The 20,401-nt window shown below is 40.1% G+C and overlaps 1 protein-coding gene across 1 annotated transcript in view; it reads left to right on the plus strand.

The window, feature by feature from the left end:
* The first annotated feature begins 17,552 nt into the window (after positions 1–17,552).
* LOC132122064 (TOX high mobility group box family member 3-like) overlaps positions 17,553–20,401 on the plus strand; it is a 62,689-nt gene continuing 59,840 nt past the window's right edge. The window contains exon 1 of the mRNA XM_059531938.1: positions 17,553–18,344. Within this exon, the coding sequence (XP_059387921.1) occupies positions 18,246–18,344 (99 nt within the window). The 5' untranslated portion in view covers positions 17,553–18,245. The remainder of the gene's footprint in view (positions 18,345–20,401) is intronic.

Genomic DNA, 20,401 nt, shown 5'->3' on the forward strand with positions numbered 1-20,401 from the left:
GACATGGAGCTGGATGGTCTCGGTGTGCAGGGAGCTGGTGATCAGTGTGATGGCCTCAGTGATGTGGTAGATCTTTCCAGCACCTAGTGGTCTTCCATCCAGGGCTGCCACCACCATAGGAGGGTCACATGGAACAAGAGATATGCGATGGCGATTAACAAAGTCTTGGTCAATAAAGTTACCGGCCGCCCCTGAGTCAATAAAGGCTTTAGTCTTGATGTGGCGGCCGTGGATGATCAAGCACACATCCAACAAGAGAGAGGGTGACAAGGAATTGTGGCTTACCCGAGTGCTGGTGGTTCTAGGAGGACGAGCGGAACATTGAGCTCGGAAGTGACCAGACTGACCACAGTAGAGGCATAGACGATTTCTCATCCTACTCTCGCGCTCCTCATCAGAGAGGCGGGAAAATCCCACTTGCATGGGCTCCTCCAGGGCGTGAGCCGAAGACTGGGGTGAGGCGAGAGGTAATCGTGGTTGACGACTCCTGCGAGAGCGGAGCAGATGGTCCAGTTTGATCGCCATCTCCATATACTCCTCCAAAGTCTTGCTCTCATCCCGACAAGCGAGCTCAGCCTGCAGATCCGTGCGAAGCCCTCGACGGAACATGGTCTTAAGGGGTTTTCCTTCCCAGCCCGCCTGGGCTGCTAGCGTGCGAAACGTGAGAGCGTAATCCGCAGCGGTGGAAGATCCCTGGCGAAGGTTTAATAGTTCCTCCTCCGCCTCCTTGCCATCCTCAGCATGGTCAAACACCTCCCGGAATTTGGTGAGAAAGTGCTGATACGACGGAAAAACCATCTGCTGGCCCTCCCACAAAGCCGTTGCCCAGCTCAAGGCCTTACCGGTGAGAAAGGTGCAGACGAGGGAAACCTTGCCATCCTCTGTCACTGAGCCCGGCAGCAGCGAGTTCACATAGATGGCACACTGCATAAGAAAGCCCCTGCACTTGCCTGGGGAGCCGTCATATTTCTCTGGAAGTGCCAAGCGGGGTGCGTGGATTCCCGTGGTGAAGACCGCGGAAGGCGGCGCGGTGGGGCCTGCAGTGAGATCTTGTGGCACAGCCTGTGGGAGTGACCGCATAGAATGCACCAATTCCTCGGTCATGGTGGTCAGCCGATCTAACTGTTGGTGATGCTCAGTCAACAGGGAGGCTTGTCGTGTCAATTCAGTAACCACTCGATCTAAAGCCGCTGGATCCTGAGGAGGCGAAGTCTTCTGTAACACTGAGTCAGAGACATTCGAATCCATCCGCAAGGCTTTATTTAGAATCGTCAACAGGCAGGAATAATCACCAGAAAACAGGAACAACGTAGGTAATCCGGAACACAGTTCAATAGATAGGCAATAGTCGCAATGGCAGGCAGCAGTAATCGTCAACGGGGTACACAGTCCAGAGTCATACACAGAAAATCCAACACAGAGATTAATGCTCAGAATAAAGACCATAGGGATCGATAAGACTTCGCAATGAACAAAGAAAGTCTGCGCCTATTAAAGGCAATAACTAATGAGATGATAAGCCACAGCTGAGACGGAAAAGTACTGGGTCCGTGTGAGAAAAGAGTCCGGGCGGAACTAATATTCGGGTGATGGTTCCCGCTGTGTTCGGCCAGAAAGGGCCACAGAGGCGCTATTAGTGACAGTACTACAAACTGGTGAAAAATGAAATGGTTTTTTGTGATATTTGGTGTTGTAAAGATATTTTATGTGAGGTCTTTGAGGGTCAGTTGGTTTTGAATATTTAATGTTTTATGTGTTTTATTTTATTGTATTTAATTTTTTTTTAATTATTGTGAATGTGTGTGAGATATAAATTATAATTTAACAAACATTGTTTAATCCTCTCTCTCTCTCTCTCTCTCTCTCTCAGACAGTGGACAAACCCCAGGGTGCAATTTACTATTTTGGTTTCCTGCATGAATTCCAGGAATTGTGTAAGTATGTGTGTGTGCTGGCGAAACAATGAGCATTACATCCATCATTACATTTTGTGAGGGCATTTTTCAACTTCCCTTAGCCATATTTTATGGCCTCATTTTTACTGCCTCATTCTTAGATTTCAGAGTCATAGCTCATATCCAAAAATGCTTCTCTAAAGTTCTGCACCTCATAAAAGAAATAGTTTATGCTGCAGAGGAGAACAAGAATAAATTCTGTTTATGAAATCAGCAAATATAGTCATGAGATGTTTTATTTACTTGTCATTCCAGGATTCAAAATGGTGCAGCTGCAATAATATCTACTTCATTTTCAATACTCAAGAATTTCAAACATGTTCTGCTCTTCTCTCTTAATTTTTCAGCTTGTTAACCTTTAGATCAGCAGTCAGTGGGAGAAGAAATCTGATCGAGCAATTCTGTACACAGGGTAATGGCTCTTTCTTTCTCATCCCCAGGCCAGTTAGTCTCTTAATGGACACAGCAGCAGTGTAATAGAATTCTTAGATATTTATTTTATATTATAACCTTCTGTGTGAATAGTGCTGATCTAGATTAAGACCTGGCCTATTTTAAGAGGAGTTTCAATAGCATGTGGCTTGGCTCACCTTTGTTTTTTAAACAGTATAAAAATTACGAGGAGTTGAATTAATCAAGAGTACAGTCCATCATCTATCAGGAATCATTACTGGAAAAAATAATATGAAAGACACGAAAGGGAGAGAGAAAGAAGATATGGGCAGAGAGAGAGTAAACCAATGACTGTCCCAAGCCATTAGAATGAGGGATATTTCAGTTTGACTGAGCAATTCATTCTCAGCATGTCACATTGAATTTTCTCAATTCTAACAGCCCCCGCACTCCTCACTTTTTCCTATCCTTTCAGATGCTGAAATATTGCTTCCAAACAGCCATTCCGTCTAAATTATGTTCACGCTTTACACAAATTGTGCAATCTGCTTGTTTGGATTGTTAATCACAGTGAACATGAATATTCAGTTTGCAGTTAATGGAGTTTTAATTAATCATATACCATATAACAAATACTGTATATGTAAACCATATCTTTAATAGGTTACTGTTTAAAACATGAAGGAATGGAAGTTTTAGAGGAGCATGTTCATCTAATCCTGCCAATCACAACCCAAAAATGTAAATGTTCCTTACCTTACTTTAGTTTTATGTGTTTTGAGAACCACAGTCTTTATGATTATAATCGGCTGCACACACAAATTCATCAGCTGAGAAGAACAGTGGGCACAAACCAAACATGAATCATAGGGACCCTCAAACACTAAGAAGGATTGTGTCCAAACAACACCAAACTACTGCAGCAAAAGTGACAGCAGACCTCAATATTCAAATTGAATACCCTAATTCTACAAAAAACTGATCAGAGTTCACAAAGATAACATCCATAAAAGAGTTACAATTGCTACAACTTTAATCTCAAATGTTAAAATGCGAAAAAGATGGTGTTATGAACATAAAACCAAGACATTTGGCCAAACAAATGACCTGGCTTGATTATTATAAAACCACTTTGGGCAGTTTTGGAAAGAAATGTGAGAATCCTCACTCTAGACAACACTCAACTGGATACTTTTCAACAATTGTTTGAATCTCTTCTAAAAAAGTTGGAAGCTGTGTTGGTAACAAAATATTGCCTGTCTCAATAAAATAACCTGTGAAATCTGCATAGAGATACGTTTTAATTGATATTAATGGTATTCATTATTTATGTTTGTCCTGGATCTCTGTTTGGTGCTGATTTGGGGTGAGTGACTTGCACTACTCACGATTATATCTCTCTTTCTCTTCCTCATCTTCCTCTCTCTCTCTCTCTTTCTCTCTCTCTCTCTCTCTCTCTCTCTCCCACTCTTTTTCTCCTCCCTGCAGTCAGACAGTTGTGACAGGCCTGCTTCTCTCTGACTGATGTTACTGAGATGCCAAATGGGAGAGAGAATGGCAATTATGTCAAACTGCTCAGAAACATGTGTCTGTGTGCACCAGCGCCGACCCACCTCGCTGCACCTGATCACTCTAAATAACTCTGAACACAGGTATTCTGTGGCAGTGGCAGGCAGCGAAAAAGACAGAACCCTATTCTGCGGGTTGTTTTCCTACCTCTCGCTTCATTTTCTTTTTCTCTGTATTGTGTTTTGTTTTTAGTTTTTTCCCCCTACGTCTCTTCAGTCCTCGGCCTTGAACTATCAGAATAAATAACCCGCAGTCTTTCTATTTGTGAGAAGCTTTTAAAGTGTGGTAAGAGACAGGACTTAATTGATACACCATTATATGTGTGATTATATGTGTGTGTACACACAAATGTTACTTACAGTCTCCCATTATGAGACAACAGCAACCAGTGCTGTAAATTTTAATATAGCAACCTGCAAATACATAGTTATGCTCCAACCACAAAGTGAAACAGTGGACCAAATGAGATCTAGAGCAGACTGTAGAAACATTTCACAAGAGAGAAACACCAAGTGGAGCAAAGGACAGAGGATGTATATTCTCTTAAATGGCGAAAGAAAAAGAAAAAGAAAAAGAATACTATAGAAAGTAGATTGGCAGTGGTTTGCCAGTAGGGTACCATATGTTGAGATCTGTTTTCATAGAAAATACTCTCAGTACTAGTTTTACTGCAGATCCATGGGCTGACAGCACTTCCTGGCACTCGGACAGTAACATGCAGGCTTTAGGATTTGTTAGTTTTTGCTACTTATTATTTGGTGGGAGTGAGACAGAATTGTAACCCTGGTTTTGAACACCAGAACCACTTCTTAGGACTGGATAATTGCTACCATGCAACAACACAGTAGAAGTAAAGTTTGGTGTATGGATTAAGGGAGTGTTTCCCAACCTTTTTTTAGTTATGGCACCCTTTGGAAATTTTAACAAATTTGTGGCACCCGATAATATAATTTTTTTCACATTACTAGAAATTCTAATTTCAATATGATACCTAGAAAAGTCTAGATATTCGGTACAACAGAGAAGAACTGCAGAATATACTACAATACAGATATTTTTAATATTATAAAAAAAAAGGTGTCCATCAAAAAAACAAACAAACAAACAAAAAAAAAAAAAATAAAACAAATTAAATAAATGTTTTTACATTTTTTTCCAGGTAAACAATAGGGCTATTAAGAGATTTTTTTATTTTTTATTTTTTTTACCAATTATATCCAAATAATGTTTAGCCCTAGAAAACTTACTCGGTTACTAATGTAACCTCGGTTCTCTCAAGAAGAGGGAACGAGTACTGCGTCTTAGCTAAGACGCTACGGGAAAAGTCTCTTTTCACGATACACTGAAGCAAAAAATTATCCTTAATTTTGAATTATTGTAAAGCGCATTTGCAGCAGCACACAGCCATAGGCGAGACGGCTCGCTCGCTCATTGGCTGCTCTGCGGCTACTGCATAAACCTATTGAGCGCAGGCTGATGCAACATCAGACCAATGAGGGCGCTCGCGCCCTCCATGCCACTTCCCGCCGAAACGGGTGTGGCCTAGCCCTATAAAGGGAGCTCGAAAAGGCTGACTCACCTGATTTATTTCATCGCCGAATCGAACCAGAGTGAATCGTACGCACGGCAGAGAATGCAGTACTCGTTCCCTCTTCTAGAGAGAACCGAGGTTACATTAGTAACCGAGTACGTTCTCTTACGAGAGTTCTCTCGTACTGCGTCTTAGCCAAGACGCTACGGGAACCCAATGTAAAACGCAGTGCGTGCAGAGATCACACACCAATAAACCTGGAAGCGACGCCCAGGATTTACAGTGCACAATCACCAGAGGGACTCACAGAGAGTCCTAGAACAGGAGGGGGAAACCCTCCGTCCCATATCTAGCAGCGTCCGTAGACGCGCCAATATGACATCACATATTCAAGGCAAGGCCTGACCAATGTGGGAATGTGGGTCTTACGCAATACTGCCCATATAACAGTCGGCAGCGCATCGCGCTTGCGATCTCAGAGTTCCAATCAGGACACTGATTCAACTATACCGACAACAGCTTTGCCTGCAAAGCGGGAACCTCTAGGTTATAGAACCTGATAAATGTAGACGGCGAGGCCCATCCTGCCGCCATACATATATCCTGTAAGGAAATCCCACTAGACCATGCCCACGATGAGGCGACGCCTCTTGTGGAGTGTGCTCTGACACCCAGTGGGCACTGAAGGCCCCTGGAAGTGTAAACTAACTCTATAGCGTCAACTATCCATCTGGATAGGCTCTGTTTCGAAACAGCCATTCCCTTGGAACGTCCACTGAACGAGACAAACAGCTGCTCAGTCTGTCTGAAGACAGCAGAGCAAGACACATAAGTTCTTAAAACCCTAACGGGGCAAAGAAGACTTGAGTCTCCATCCTCTTCTGACACCGACAGGGCAGACAGGGAAATAACCTGAGCCCGAAACGGTGTGTTGAGGGATTTCGGCACATAACCGTGCCTAGGTTTGAGTATGACTCTTGAGTCATTAGGCCCAAACTCCAAGCACGTCGGGCTCACCGAGAGCGCGTGCAGGTCACCCACACGCTTCACTGAAGCGAGAGCCAACAAGAACACTGTCTTGAATGACAGATGTTTGAGGCTAATCGTTCGGATAGGCTCGAAAGGGGACCCTTTCATGGCCTCCAAAACCGTCGAGAGGTCCCATACAGGGAGCTGGAGAATACTGACCACCTCGAGGCATATAGCCGTCGAGTCGCCGGAGCTCTAGCCTGAGTGATAGTATTTAGCACTCCCACTGAGAGATCAGCGGGTAACCGTTGAGCGCCCACACATGGAGGGACCACAACTCCAGTTGAGGGTGCCAAATCGAGCCCCTGGCCTGAGAGAGGAGGTCCCTCCTCAACGGCACTGGCCACGGGGCAGTGTCTGCTAACTGCATCAAATCTGGAAACCATGGTTGGTTCTTCCTAAGTGGTGCTACAAGCAGTACTGAGCATCTTGTTTCCCTCACCCGTTCTATCACCTGTGGAAGGAGGGAGACGGGGGGAAAAGCATAGAGCGGGCAGCGCGGCCACCTTTGTGACAGCGCGCTTTCGTTCTTGGAAAAGAACGCGGGGCAGTGAGCGTTTTCGTGGGAAGCGAAGAGGTCCACTTCCGCCCTGCCAAATCTCTCCCACAGCAGCTGGACTGTCTGTGGGTGTAGAGACCATTCGCCTGTGGGAATGTTGCTTCTGGACAGTCTGTCTGGACCCAGATTCTGTAGCCCAGGCACATGAACTGCTCTCAGCGAGCACAAGTTGCGCTGAGCCCAAACCAGGAGGCGTTCTGCCAACCTGTACAGGTTTCGGGACCTGAGACCGCCCTGGCGATTTATGTAGGACACCACAGACATGTTGTCCGAATGGACTAAGACGTGGTGGTCCTTGATTCGGGGACAAAAGCGCGTCAGCGCGTTCTCCACTGCCAGCATTTCCAGACAGTTGATATATTGGAGCTTTTCCCGTTCTGACCACAGGCCAAAGAACGGTCTGCCCTCGAGCAGCGCTCCCCATCCCGAAGTGGAGGCGTCCGTCGACACCACTTTCACTTTCGAGGAAGTCCCCAGGCTTACACCTGATTGGTACCAGTCGTTCGCTGTCCAGGGTTTCAAGGCTGTGCGTTCAGACTCTGCCATGTCTGATAGCGTCAGCCATAGATGCCTCTCAGCCACAGTAGCGGAAGCCATAACTCGTCCCATGGCCTGTGCAGCGGACTTAGTAGCGCGAAGAGAAAGATCCGAAGCACTCCTCAAATCCGGGAGACAGATAGCCTCAGGTCCCATCTCATCCAGCTTACGGAGGAGATCACCCTGGAATATCTGCAGCGTGGCCATGGTGTGTAGTGCAGACGCAGCCTGCCCAGCAGCAGAAAAGATCCGCGTGAGCAGAGATGACGTCATGCGGCAGGCTTTAGATGGCAACACCGCTTTTGTCTGCCGTCCAGCAGAGGGCGGGCAAAGGTGCGTCGCTATCGCCTGTTCCACCGGCGGAAGTGACTGGTAGCCTCTGTTTTTAGCATCATCCAGTGTGGAGAATGCTGGTGAAACAGACGAATGAGTTCGCGCTGAGTATGGAGCGTTCCAAGCCTTTGCCACCTCTTCGTGAAGCTCAGGAAGAAATGGGGCGGGTTTTGAGTTCGGGGACGTATGCTCATCCGGAAGAAAGCTACCATCCAGCCGGGAACGAGAGGGGGGCGCTGGCGCAGACCACTCGAGGCCGAGACTCGTCGCGGCCATCGTGAGCACTCGCATCAGCTCCCTGAGATCTACTTCCTCAGAAGACGATGCAGGGGAGGCCGGTGAAACAGGGCGAACCGGCGAGCTCGGTTGAGCTGGAGACGGTTCCGGAATCCGCTGGTAGCGGCGTTGCAGCGCAGTGGGGAATGCAGGCTCGGAGAAAAATGCCAAGCGAGTATCACACCATATATCACACCATGTTACAGCACAGTAGGGCTTCTGCCAAACAGAAACAATACTGTACTACATAGATTTTTCTATTTTTGAGTGGACTTTGCTGTTCTGATGAGCATGAACGTCACACCACATGAAAGTGAAACCTGAGCTGTGAACTTATTTTCAGCAGACGGAATTTCGATGCATCTCTAATTATTGGCAAAGTCAGAAATGGATATTATACAAAAGATCCTTTTTTGAACATTTTAGCAATTTAAAAATTTAAAAAAATTATTTTTGACATGACACCCCTGCTCTCGACAGATGGCACCCCGGTTGGGAAACACTAGTTTAAGGCACCGAGTGACTGAAGGAAAATGTTTGAAAAAGAAAAGTGTGTTGTGTGTGCTTGTTTGTGTGTGTTGTGTGTGTGTGTGTGTGTGGGGGGGGGTAATCTGTGTTTCTGACCCTCTCTCTCTTCAATACATAGGAAGACTCAAGAAAATTAAATGGTTGAGATTGTACACTGTTAGGGTTATGTTTAGTTCTTGTTCTGTTTTCTCTGTGTTTTCAGTTCACCTGTTTCCCCGTGACCTAGTTTTACTCCTAATTATTATTTTGTAAACCTGTGTTTGATTAATCAACTCATTCGATACTTTGTTTGCTCCCCTTCAAATACTTTCATTTTTCCCTTAGTCGGTGTCCGTTCTACTTTAAGTTTAGTTGTGTTTTTCTTATGGCTTTGCGGCTTGTATTAATTAAATCAAGATGATTGGAAATTGTACCTTTTACCTTCGTCTGCCTTCCTTTGACACAACCATAACATACACATAGTATAAAAAAAAATTAACTGCACTTAAAAATTAAATGATTTTCACTCAGAAATTGCCAGTAAATTTCTCAAATAATTACAAAGAAACAGCAGGGAACACTAAATTAAAAATTAAATTCTGAAGCAGAATATCTGAAATAGTATTTTCTTGCAATTTTTACTGAAACTGGTGGCATTGTTACCGTTTTGTACAATATTTGTTTTAAAAACTCATTACCAAATAGTGTCATACAAAAATGATTTCCAAAGGCACCAGTTATTTTTGGTCCAACCCTGAGACGTAGTTAATTGTATTCTCTTTTCTTATTTTACACATGAGTGGACATGGTACATGTGTTCTTTATATTTTTTTCTTTATACATGTAGCTTTATATTTTCGACATTATTTCAAAATGACTTTAATGTAATAACATCATGTCATATTAGTCTATGTAATGAACAAATTCCAGAAAATGATGAATAATGTGTCACTTAAAATACCAGTTTTCAATTCATTTATATTTCACATCGATGAGTGTGCTGCTGTGTGCGTCAGATATATTCTCTTCCATTTGAGTTTTGCTCGCTTTTTACTGACCATTTCACATTCAGGTCAGAGTCAGTTGTCAGAAGGCACTATTATCTTTCCCTGATTGATGTATATTAATGCACCTTACATTCATAAAGCCAAGATTTCATTGCTGATAATGTCCACTTAAATGGCCTTGTTTTAAAAAAAAAATTAAACACCCGTGGTTTGGAAGCCAGTGCCTGTATTCCAGATACATTTCAGAACAAGGCTAATGAGAGTTCACTTTAGCCTTTTGATTGATAGTTAATGTGATCTATAAGAGCCAAATGTTCCCCCACAGTAGATAGTGAGCATCACTGACTGCAGTGCTTTCCAAGCACTGGCCCAGTTCTCACAGTCCTGCACAGTGAGGCTGCAGTGTAAAATAAACACAAGGTCATTTGAAAGGATTTAATGACATGTTTATGGGGCAACAGAATTCACATTCCTACTTCCTCTTCTTCTACTGTTTATTCACTAGGCTAACCTAAATGCTGCCACATCTCGCATTCCCATTTCCCTTCTTATCAGATGGGATTTCCAAAAAACACTTAGAGCCAAGACGAGTGTAAAAACACAAGCACACGCACATGCACAGACACAAATCTTTGAAAGCCCCCCCAAAAATAAAAATAAATGCTTTCTCAAATGGTCAAAATAAGGTTTTAGAAGTAAGAGAGAAAAAAAAGCAGGATTGCAAGTCTATTCTAAAAATGATTTTTATAGACTATCTATCTATCTATCTATCTATCTATCTATCTATCTATCTATCTATCTATCTATCTATCTATCTATCTATCTGTCTGTCTGTCTGTCTGTCTGTCTGTCTGTCTGTCTGTCTGTCTCTAATTCACTTCTTATGGCAATATAACATTAATTAAAACAAAGAAAAGGATGAAATCCAAGTTAAAGAAAAAGAAAGTCATGGCAGAATGAAACATGTCATTATATGCTGATAGCAAGGCACACTGAAGCATATAATGTAATTACTTCCCAACTTTCACAGTGTGTCAATCACGCCACTATCTACTTATGTTTTAATGGGATATTGAAATGTCCTCTCAGCTGAGAGGCAATGAAGGCTCCTGCTAATTAGTATGAACGAGGAGCGTTAAAATGAGTAATGCTGTGGAGGACAGGTTTTAATTGAGAAAAATATAACACTCTATCCCTCAAATTCATCAAAGCCACACACTAATTGCTCATCAGACTAATGTTGCCACAGACCATGTTTTATTTCTTGTACATTTTTGGACTAAGAAAGTTTCTTTGCTCTAATTGATGTAAGGTAATTACAGTGACATTTTAGAGTAGGGTGACATACACATTTTATTAGACAGTGCTTAACAGAAATTAGGAGATAAGTAGATTACTAATTAAGCAATTAGCAGTGGTGTGGTAATGACTCAAAAGGTGAGCCGAAGTCTCGGGGTATTTGTCTTAGAAATGGGGAGTACTTTACTATTTATGGTAGTCAACAAAATACCAAATCTCTATCTTAAAACCATAGAACTGAATCTTATAAAACGTTTGAATTAATACAACAATGAACAGCCTGTGATATATGATATAATTTATTATATTGCTATTATAGTTTATAGTATAATAGTTTAAAATATAAATGATAGTTTACAATATCAATCTCGAACAAGCAAATTTATATTATATACAACAAAACCACTTCAACAAGAGAGAGATGAGCATTTAGGTGAGTATGTTTGATTATATAAAATGATGTTGCATTGGTTTGTGAAAGAGTCACAGTACTATATGTTGTTATATCTCCTACACTGATTCTAAAAAACATTTATTTGTTAACTTTAAACAACTTTACCGTTTTAATTTACTAGGTCTGGTGGTATGATATTTACGTTGACTAGGTAGTTTATTTTTAAACTTTGTTAATTATGGCAGAAAATTTTAACGAAATGTTTTCTTCATTTGTATAGCTATATTTGAATATATTCATCACCATATCACAGATAACACATATCACAGACAGCATTGCAGCACATTATTACCTATATTTAAATAAAACTGTAATTCCAGAGAAGGAGGGTGAGAGAAAAAGATAGATTAGGAAATGGTGTAGTGAGAAAAAGAAAACACTTATCTTTTATCTCTCTCATCATTACTGAATGCTGTATTAGAGGCGATGGCCCCTGAGGGTCCTACGGTGTGTAAAATGCAAAAACAGCATATCCACACTTCATACTGCAATATCGGCCATGATATATGAAGGGAGGCGGTAAGAATGTTAGAGAATCAAATCTCGTGAAAATATAATTTGTAAAGGGCAGAGTAAATTTATTCTGCTCTGATCCAATGTAGCCTGATGTTGTTATACTTACACACAATTAAGATTCGAATGCATGAGTTTAGAAATACAAACACTGAAAAATCAGCTCCACCCAAGCCCATCAGGGAGCACACTGACATACGAGATACATCATTTAGTATTCATTTACCTTTTTAGATTCTTGTTTAATTCTGTGGTTTGCCCTTTTAAACTAAACATTTTAAATATTTAAGCCCCTGCATCTGGAAGTGTATTTCTATTTCTATGGGGATTTCAGCTGATTTCAAGTACTTGCAGTTTCTTGCATTTGAAATGTTAAGTAGGTTTGTTGTCATTGTTATTGAAATTGGAATAATATTACTCATTTAAATATGTACAAGTGCATCATTTCAGGGTTACATCACTGACCAATGGCTGGCACTGATGAAAGCAAATGTATCAGACTCTTTTGGACATGTGAGACCAGCTGAACATTAAATTCAATGACAATTCGACTTTATTGCATTACAAAGGGGTGAGAGATCAAAGACCTCAGTGTCTGATAATGAAGACTGAAAGCCAAGAAAATTGCACAGACCCAACCTCCCAAGAATACCACCCCCTATATGAATCCATGTATAATTGGAGGGAATCGAGTGAATCTTTTCTATACACAACAGAGCAAAGCTGATTTTTTCAGTTTGCCAAGGTCACAGGAGAAGACGCTCTTCTTTAGATTCATAGCAGAAAATAATTTGGAGCTCTGGGTGGAAAAGTAATGCTGTGGGTCACATATTTGAGACCCAAAAGACACGAGTCATACATAACAAATGCAAAATTATATGTAGGTTGCTATATGATAAATCACAAGACAAAATACAATACACAATTGAATTTGTATGTATCAAGAAAGGGCACTATAAGGTGTTATCGCATTATAAATAAGTGTGGCCTATATTAAAATGAAGCTAAAAGATTTGCATTATGTGAAGTATTTGGTCTTGTTCTTTAATAAGCACATGAGAATTGAAATATGAATATTATTGATGCCACTGATGCCTCCTCTTCTAGATCCACAGCTGTTCTGTCTAATTTAGTGCACACAGCCACAATGGAGAGATCACAGGCTTAATATGAGGGGCGCATAAATAAAGATTATTAGGTTAATTAATTATTTTGAATTTATGATTCTTTTATGCCTCCACATAATTACTATGGGCTGCTATAATTGAATTTGAACTTGTGCCAGAGTGGGACAATTTGTTTTCAGGTTACCAAATGGTGACAATGTTGCCGGGTGTAGAGGAAATGACATGAAGTGAGTGCGGCATAATTCATCTGCGCTCAGAGGCTGACATCAAACCCACAGAGAGGAAATTAATTCAGTTTCCCTTCTGCCACATGGGTAAACAACATTACACACACACATAAATAATAACAGAGAATCAAAGATGCTCTTGCGCACATCAGATCGGGAGCATTCATCACCACACTTATCAAATGTAATAACAACAACGTGGAATGTGGAACACCCTCCTTATCTGATTCTCTCTCTCTCTCTCTCTCTCTTTGTGTGTGTGTGATAACATGCACACATGTGTGTTTGTCTGTCTGTTCATGCATGTTTATTGCATTAGTGTCTGTCTGATGGGAAGAAGGAGATGTTATGCATATAATGTAAATATACTCCATGCATTTATTTCCCTTTGTTAAATCCTTAGCCCTTGTAGATAATTTTAAATGTGAAAACACATCATAATTACATTTTTGGCTGTTTTGTGTAATACAGAATTATGCATTGCATGAGAGTGAACATTTTCAAAGGAAACACTGTGAATGCAAATGCAATCATGATTGCCACTTACCTTCCAGATGAGCCTCTGTTTTGCTGGTGGAGTTACTTTCATCTATAGCTCTCTGATTTAGACCCATGGGATTACAGAACTCATCCCATCCCATAATGCACCATACATCCGTGACAATTTTTTTCAAGAAAAGAAATGAGTTCTCAGCAACCTTTCAGCTTGTATGAACAGTATAAAAATATAAAAGTTTTATTTTTATTTCATTTATATATATATACATATATATTTTTTGGCACTAAATATGACAACATTCTCCATTATAAGTTGGTTAAAATTCAGTATTATATCCAAGTCATCAAACTTTATTAGTTTTTTCTGTTGCATTGTATTATTATCTGAATGTTGTAAATCCATACTGTAATTCTAATGAAATAGTTTCAATATAACGTAAATAAATAAATACAACTTTTGAATTACTGTTCTAAATGATAAATCATTGCAATATGCCCCCAGTGTGTTTGTAGCCTTTAGCCCCTGGTGGTCATAACTAGGAATGTTATCCAGCTGCTTCAACAAAATGTTTAATTTGGCTACAGGAACATATGTATGTCTGTCTGTGTGTGTGTGTGTGTGTGTGTGTGTGTGTGTGTATATATATATATATATATAATTAATCAATCCTTAAAAAGATTGAGCAAATGTTATGTTCAAATATCTTCGGCACATTTTGAACTCTGCTGAATTGCACTAAGAAAAGGCGCATACAGTGTCTTTACTTTTTAACAATTGTTTATATTTGATATGACCTAATAAATTGATGTTTCATGTCTTTCTTTTAATTCATAATCAAGTTTAGTTTAATTGAACTAATTCCTTCAGATCAAAGTGTAATTTTGTGTTCCTGTTCAAGCCTGGAAATGGGCAGAGAATTTCGAGTTTCCAGCATGTATATTTAATGTGTTTTTGAGTAAGATGAAAAAAGGAGGAGACTTGCTAGTGTTTAATGCCCTGTTATGTTGGGATTTACAAGAGATTCTGTGATGTTGAGTTTTGGAGTCTGTGCTTAGGTTGAGGATGAGCTAATGGGAATGAAGGCCGCCATGAACTTCAGAAAATACTGAATACTAATATAGCTGTACAATCATAACATCAATTTGTAGGCCAACTCAGAAGGCTATTTCACCCTTGGGAACCTCCTATGGCCTTTTTTTCTTCTACAACATAAATCACACATACAGTCAAATCTCATGTTATGTTTACTAAAACCAAAAAGTTGATACATTAAAAATGGTTGCCCTACTCATCAATCATCATGTCATTTATGTTGTAGAACAAAATACGAGAGTCCCTTCAGGTAATGGTCACCACAGCCTACTTTATTCTACTCATCACAAACTCATGATCTCAGAAATGCAAATTCTTCCAGATATTAAAAGCTCAATATGGTGAACAGCCACTACTTACACTCTTAAAAATAATGTTTCTGTAAAGGCATCAATGGCTCTACGAAGAACCTTGAACATCCTTAGATAGTTTCTAATGCAGAAAAGGTTCTTAATAGTTGAAAAGGGTTCTTTACATTCAAAACAAACAAAAAGTTTCTTGAACTGCTTACTAAAAGTTTCTTTGGGAAACCAAAAAAGGTTGTTCTATTCTATCACTACAGAAACACCCTTTGGACACATTATTTTTAAGAGTGTATGTGTGTTTTCACCAACTTACACTACATATATGTAGTAATAATATAATAAATGTATTATAAGCATGCTAATGTGCACCAGTTTTGGTAGCTAGTACTTAAACTGCAGTCACACACACACACACACACACACACACACAATTAGTATTTAAATTTTAATAAGAAATAAATATGTCCTATTAATAATCAATATAAGCTTATTGAAAAAAAACACAGGGGCATGTACAATGCCTGATAGAAAGCTTTTTTTTTTTTTTTTAAGAAATTTACTTTATTCTTCTTCTTATTTTTCCAGGCTGAACCAAAATAAAATACAACCCGAATTCCGGAAAAGTTGGGACGTTTTTTAAATTTTAATAAAATGAAAACTAAAAGACTTTCAAATCACATGAGCCAATATTTTATTCACAATAGAACATAGATAACATAGCAAATGTTTAAACTGAGAAAGTTTACAATTTTATGCACAAAATGAGCTCATTTCAATTTTGATTTCTGCTACAGGTCTCAAAATAGTTGGGACGGGGCATGTTTACCATGGTGTAGCATCTCCTTTTCTTTTCAAAACAGTTTGAAGACGTCTGGGCATTGAGGCTATGAGTTGCTGGAGTTTCGCTGTTGGAATTTGGTCCCATTCTTGCCTTATATAGATTTCCAGCTGCTGAAGAGTTCGTGGTCGTCTTTGACGTATTTTTCGTTTAATGATGCGCCAAATGTTCTCTATAGGTGAAAGATCTGGACTGCAGGCAGGCCAGGTTAGCACCCGGACTCTTCTACGACGAAGCCATGCTGTTGTTATAGCTGCAGTATGTGGTTTTGCATTGTCCTGCTGAAATAAACAAGGCCTTCCCTGAAATAGACGTTGTTTGGAGGGAAGCATATGTTGCTCTTAAACCTTTATATACCTTTCAGCATTCACAGAGCCTTCCAAAACATGCAAGCTGCCCATACCGTATGCACTTATGCACCCCCATACCATCAGAGATGCTGGCTTTTGAACTGAACGCTGATAACATGCTGGAAGGTCTCCCTCCTCTTTAGCCCGGAGGACACGGCGTCCGTGATTTCCAACAAGAATGTCAAATTTGGACTCGTCTGACCATAAAACACTATTCCACTTTGAAATAGTCCATTTTAAATGAGCCTTGGCCCACAGGACACGACGGCGCTTCTGGACCATGTTCACATATGGCTTCCTTTTTGCATGATAGAGCTTTAGTTGGCATCTGCTGATGGCACGGCGGATTGTGTTTACCGACAGTGGTTTCTGAAAGTATTCCTGGGCCCATTTAGTAATGTCATTGACACAATCATGCGTGATGCAAAGATGAGTGATGCAGTGTCGTCTGAGAGCCCGAAGACCACGGGCATCCAATAAAGGTCTCCGGCCTTGTCCCTTACGCACAGAGATTTCTCCAGTTTCTCTGAATCTTTTGATGATGTTATGCACTGTAGATGATGAGATTTGCAAAGCCTTTGCAATTTGACGTTGAGGAACAATTTTTTTACGCAGTATTTCACAGATTGGAGAGCCTCTGCCCATCTTTACTCCTGAGAGACTCTGCTTCTCTAAGACAAAGCTTTTATAGCTAATCATGTTACAGACCTGATATCAATTAACTTATTTAATCACTAGATGTTCTCCCAGCTGAATCTTTTCAAAACTGCTTGCTTTTTTAGCCATTTGTTGCCCCCGTGCCAACTTTTTTGAGACCTGTAGCAGGCATTAAATTTTAAATGAGCTAATTAAGTGGAAAAAAGTGTAAAATTTCTCAGTTTAAACATTTGCTATGTTATCTATGTTCTATTGTGAATAAAATATTGGCTCATGTGATTTGAAATTCCTTTAGTTTTCATTTTCTTAAAATTTAAAAAACGTCCCAACTTTTCCGGAATTCGGGTTGTAAATCAATCAATAAAAACGCTAACGCAAAAAATCAGCTTAGTGATTATGAGTTTAATATATTGGCTATAGTGTCCATCCATGTAATGTACGCGGGGGGTTTCTTTCTGGGGCTGATAGGGGAGTGGCGATGGGTGCTCGGGGAGTGGTCGCATGGAGTCCCACTCTCTCCCATACTCCTCCATCATCACAGCTTGATGTGTTGGCTGAAGTAAACAGAAGACCATTGGCTGTCCAGAGTCCCTTGAGCGCTGTAATGAATATGTAAACACTGCTTCCCAAGTTTCTTGGACTAGTGGTGTCATCGGACAGTATTATTCATGTGTCTGGAGGGCTCCATTTCATTTAATTAGCCAAGCTTTGAGAGGCTGAAGTGTCTCCAGATCACCAACTAACCGTAAGCGGTCAATTTGAAACGTAAAGTGTGGATTGATGGAGGCGTCTTTGAAACACTGAGAGCGGGAACAACCTCGTGTTTAAATCACCGAGCTTGTCTGTGAGCGTGTATCTAAGCGGAGAACATTATAGCGGAGTTGCAGTTTGCCGGCTTTCTTTGTGTTGCTTTTCTCCAAGCATGCTTGAACCTCGCAGCGCAGGAGCAGTTTGAACATCGCCAAGCCTTCCTCAACATCCCAAAACTATGGCCAGCGATCATTGCTTATAGAAGAGGATTACTAAAACTCCTTACAACATCCTTTTAACCTTTCTCTGTCCCCTTGAGTTGCATTAAACCCGCGTTGTTCACCGCTTCCCTCTCATTCACTGCGCCTGGATTGTTGAAGGACAAGTAAGAGAACAATTGCGCCCTTTTCACAGAGCAGCGCTTTGCCAAGAGGAAACATGGATGTATTTTATCCGTCTGCCGGAGGGAATTCTATTCCTGGAGACCCACAAAGCCTGGATTTTCCCCATTGCCTGGGATACTACAACTACAACAAGGTAAAAGACTCAGTTTGAACGCCCTGAGCTGGTGTTTCCAAACTAGGAGCGCAAAGTTGATTCTCTATGGTTCAGTACATTTGAAATGGCGAGCGGTGTAGTCTTTTACGCGACTGCATACTTGATTTTAACCAGTTTAAGTTACATATGGTAACTTTGTAGAGTTTTAATGAAAGGGTCGTGATGTTTCAGTGATTTAACTTTGTAAAGCACCATCTTTCAGAGCAGGTGGAGAAGCTACTGCCAAAACACGCTCACATGTGGCAAGCCATTTTAACATTTATTCATAAAAAATAAATATGTTTTTGTTACTAGTACTTGTACTAGTACTTAAATAACTAGTAAGTAACAGTATATTATTTTCACTGATAGCTATTTTACTCATTAGATACTGATACTTACTCCTTTGCTATCTGATAATGAAAAATAACTATTCTATTGCTTCTAGTAACAAATAGCAAATGTATGTCTTACTAGTGGGTACTAATTACTGCTGGTACTTATTACAGTTTTACCAGTTTTAATGTGTTGGATTTGAGGAACATGTAAAATATTTTTTGACAAGGTATAATCATGCCCCCCCATGTCATATATAATGACTTGTCAGAAGGTCTGCATCATAGTTAAATTCAGAATCTTACTAGTAACAATCAAAATGCATTTTAGTGTCTATTCCGTATCTGCTAGGAAAACTGCTGTGATTAATAGCAAAGGAAGATGAAATAGTTTGTGATTTTAGTCATTATTATATTACTTACTAGTTAGGGATGCAATTTCTAAATGTATAAATGGCTTGCCACTTTTTCTGTGCTGTTTCTTAGTCCTTTTATTTTCCTTAAACAGTGTTGAGTCAGCCTATGATAAATATTTTTAGAGCGATTTCATCAAGAGTCAGTCCCACTCTTCCTTGTGTCACAAGTTTTGACTACAAGTTACTTCCAGAACCCCATAGGTCTATGAATTTAATAATAACTCTCCAGAAGGGGGATGCATGCCTTCAGCAGTTAAAGAAGACTTTGAAACAAAAGGCTGTCAGTGTTACAGGACAATGCATGAATTGTGCTGCCTCACAGACCCTGCTTAATATGACAGGAATGTTTTTATGTGCTCCTAGGGGAACAGTTCTGAGATTCCAGGATTTTAGCCCTCATAGCAATTCCTTAGTAATTCACAGAACTATAAAATCGTATGTCACAGTGTTTTAGACGGGCAGGTGCTCTCTGTATTAGAGGGGTTTGACTTTGTCTAGGCAGCTCTGTCATATTTTGGCCTATTGATAAATAGCGTCGAAATTGTAAGTAAAGTGCAATAGTTTGTAGTAATAGACAGATTGCAAAAATGTCTTACTGTACAAATATATGTTTTTCCCTATTATTCTCTATTCCAACTCAAACTAAATTATACGATGTTGGTAATATACAATAGTTTGCATAGAAAACTAGAAAGTTTTTTTTTTTGTTTTAATTCGTGTTCTCTGGATTTTTGTTAAGGTTTGAGTTCTGTTAAGGTCTGTTAAGGTTTTACCACCTGCCAACATAATTATATAATGCCTGACAAACCTAAAGCATCTTCAGGAGAAATTTGACCCATCCCTTCTGGCCTTTACATAACTTCCTGCCTTCTTAATTAGCCTATGAAGAAGAAAGATAATAATGTCACTACAAAGACCCTGGTTCAGAATGCACTCTTAAACACTTGAACCATAACTACTTTATTTATTACCAAGTAGTAGTGTCTAGCTGTTTTTAGGCACTCTGAGAGGTATTTAGAATCAGTTTTGAGAACTTTTCCTACTGCAAACTTCCTCATAAAATAAGTCAAATTTTAATTACATCCACAATAACATTGCTTTCAGGCATCACATCTTTCTTAATGCCTACAATAGAAATAAAATGACTGACATAAATGTAATTTGTACTGAAATAAAGGTAAGATCATGTGTTAGGATGAGATAGAAAATAGTGGCAGATGTGAGATAGAAAAAAGACAGGATTCTGTAATGTTCTTCACCCTGATTGTAACACAGGTTCAGATGCGTCTACATTTTTTTTTTAAAG

Source organism: Carassius carassius, chromosome 3 (assembly GCF_963082965.1).
Source record: "Carassius carassius chromosome 3, fCarCar2.1, whole genome shotgun sequence".
NCBI classification, from domain to species: Eukaryota; Metazoa; Chordata; class Actinopteri; order Cypriniformes; family Cyprinidae; genus Carassius; species Carassius carassius.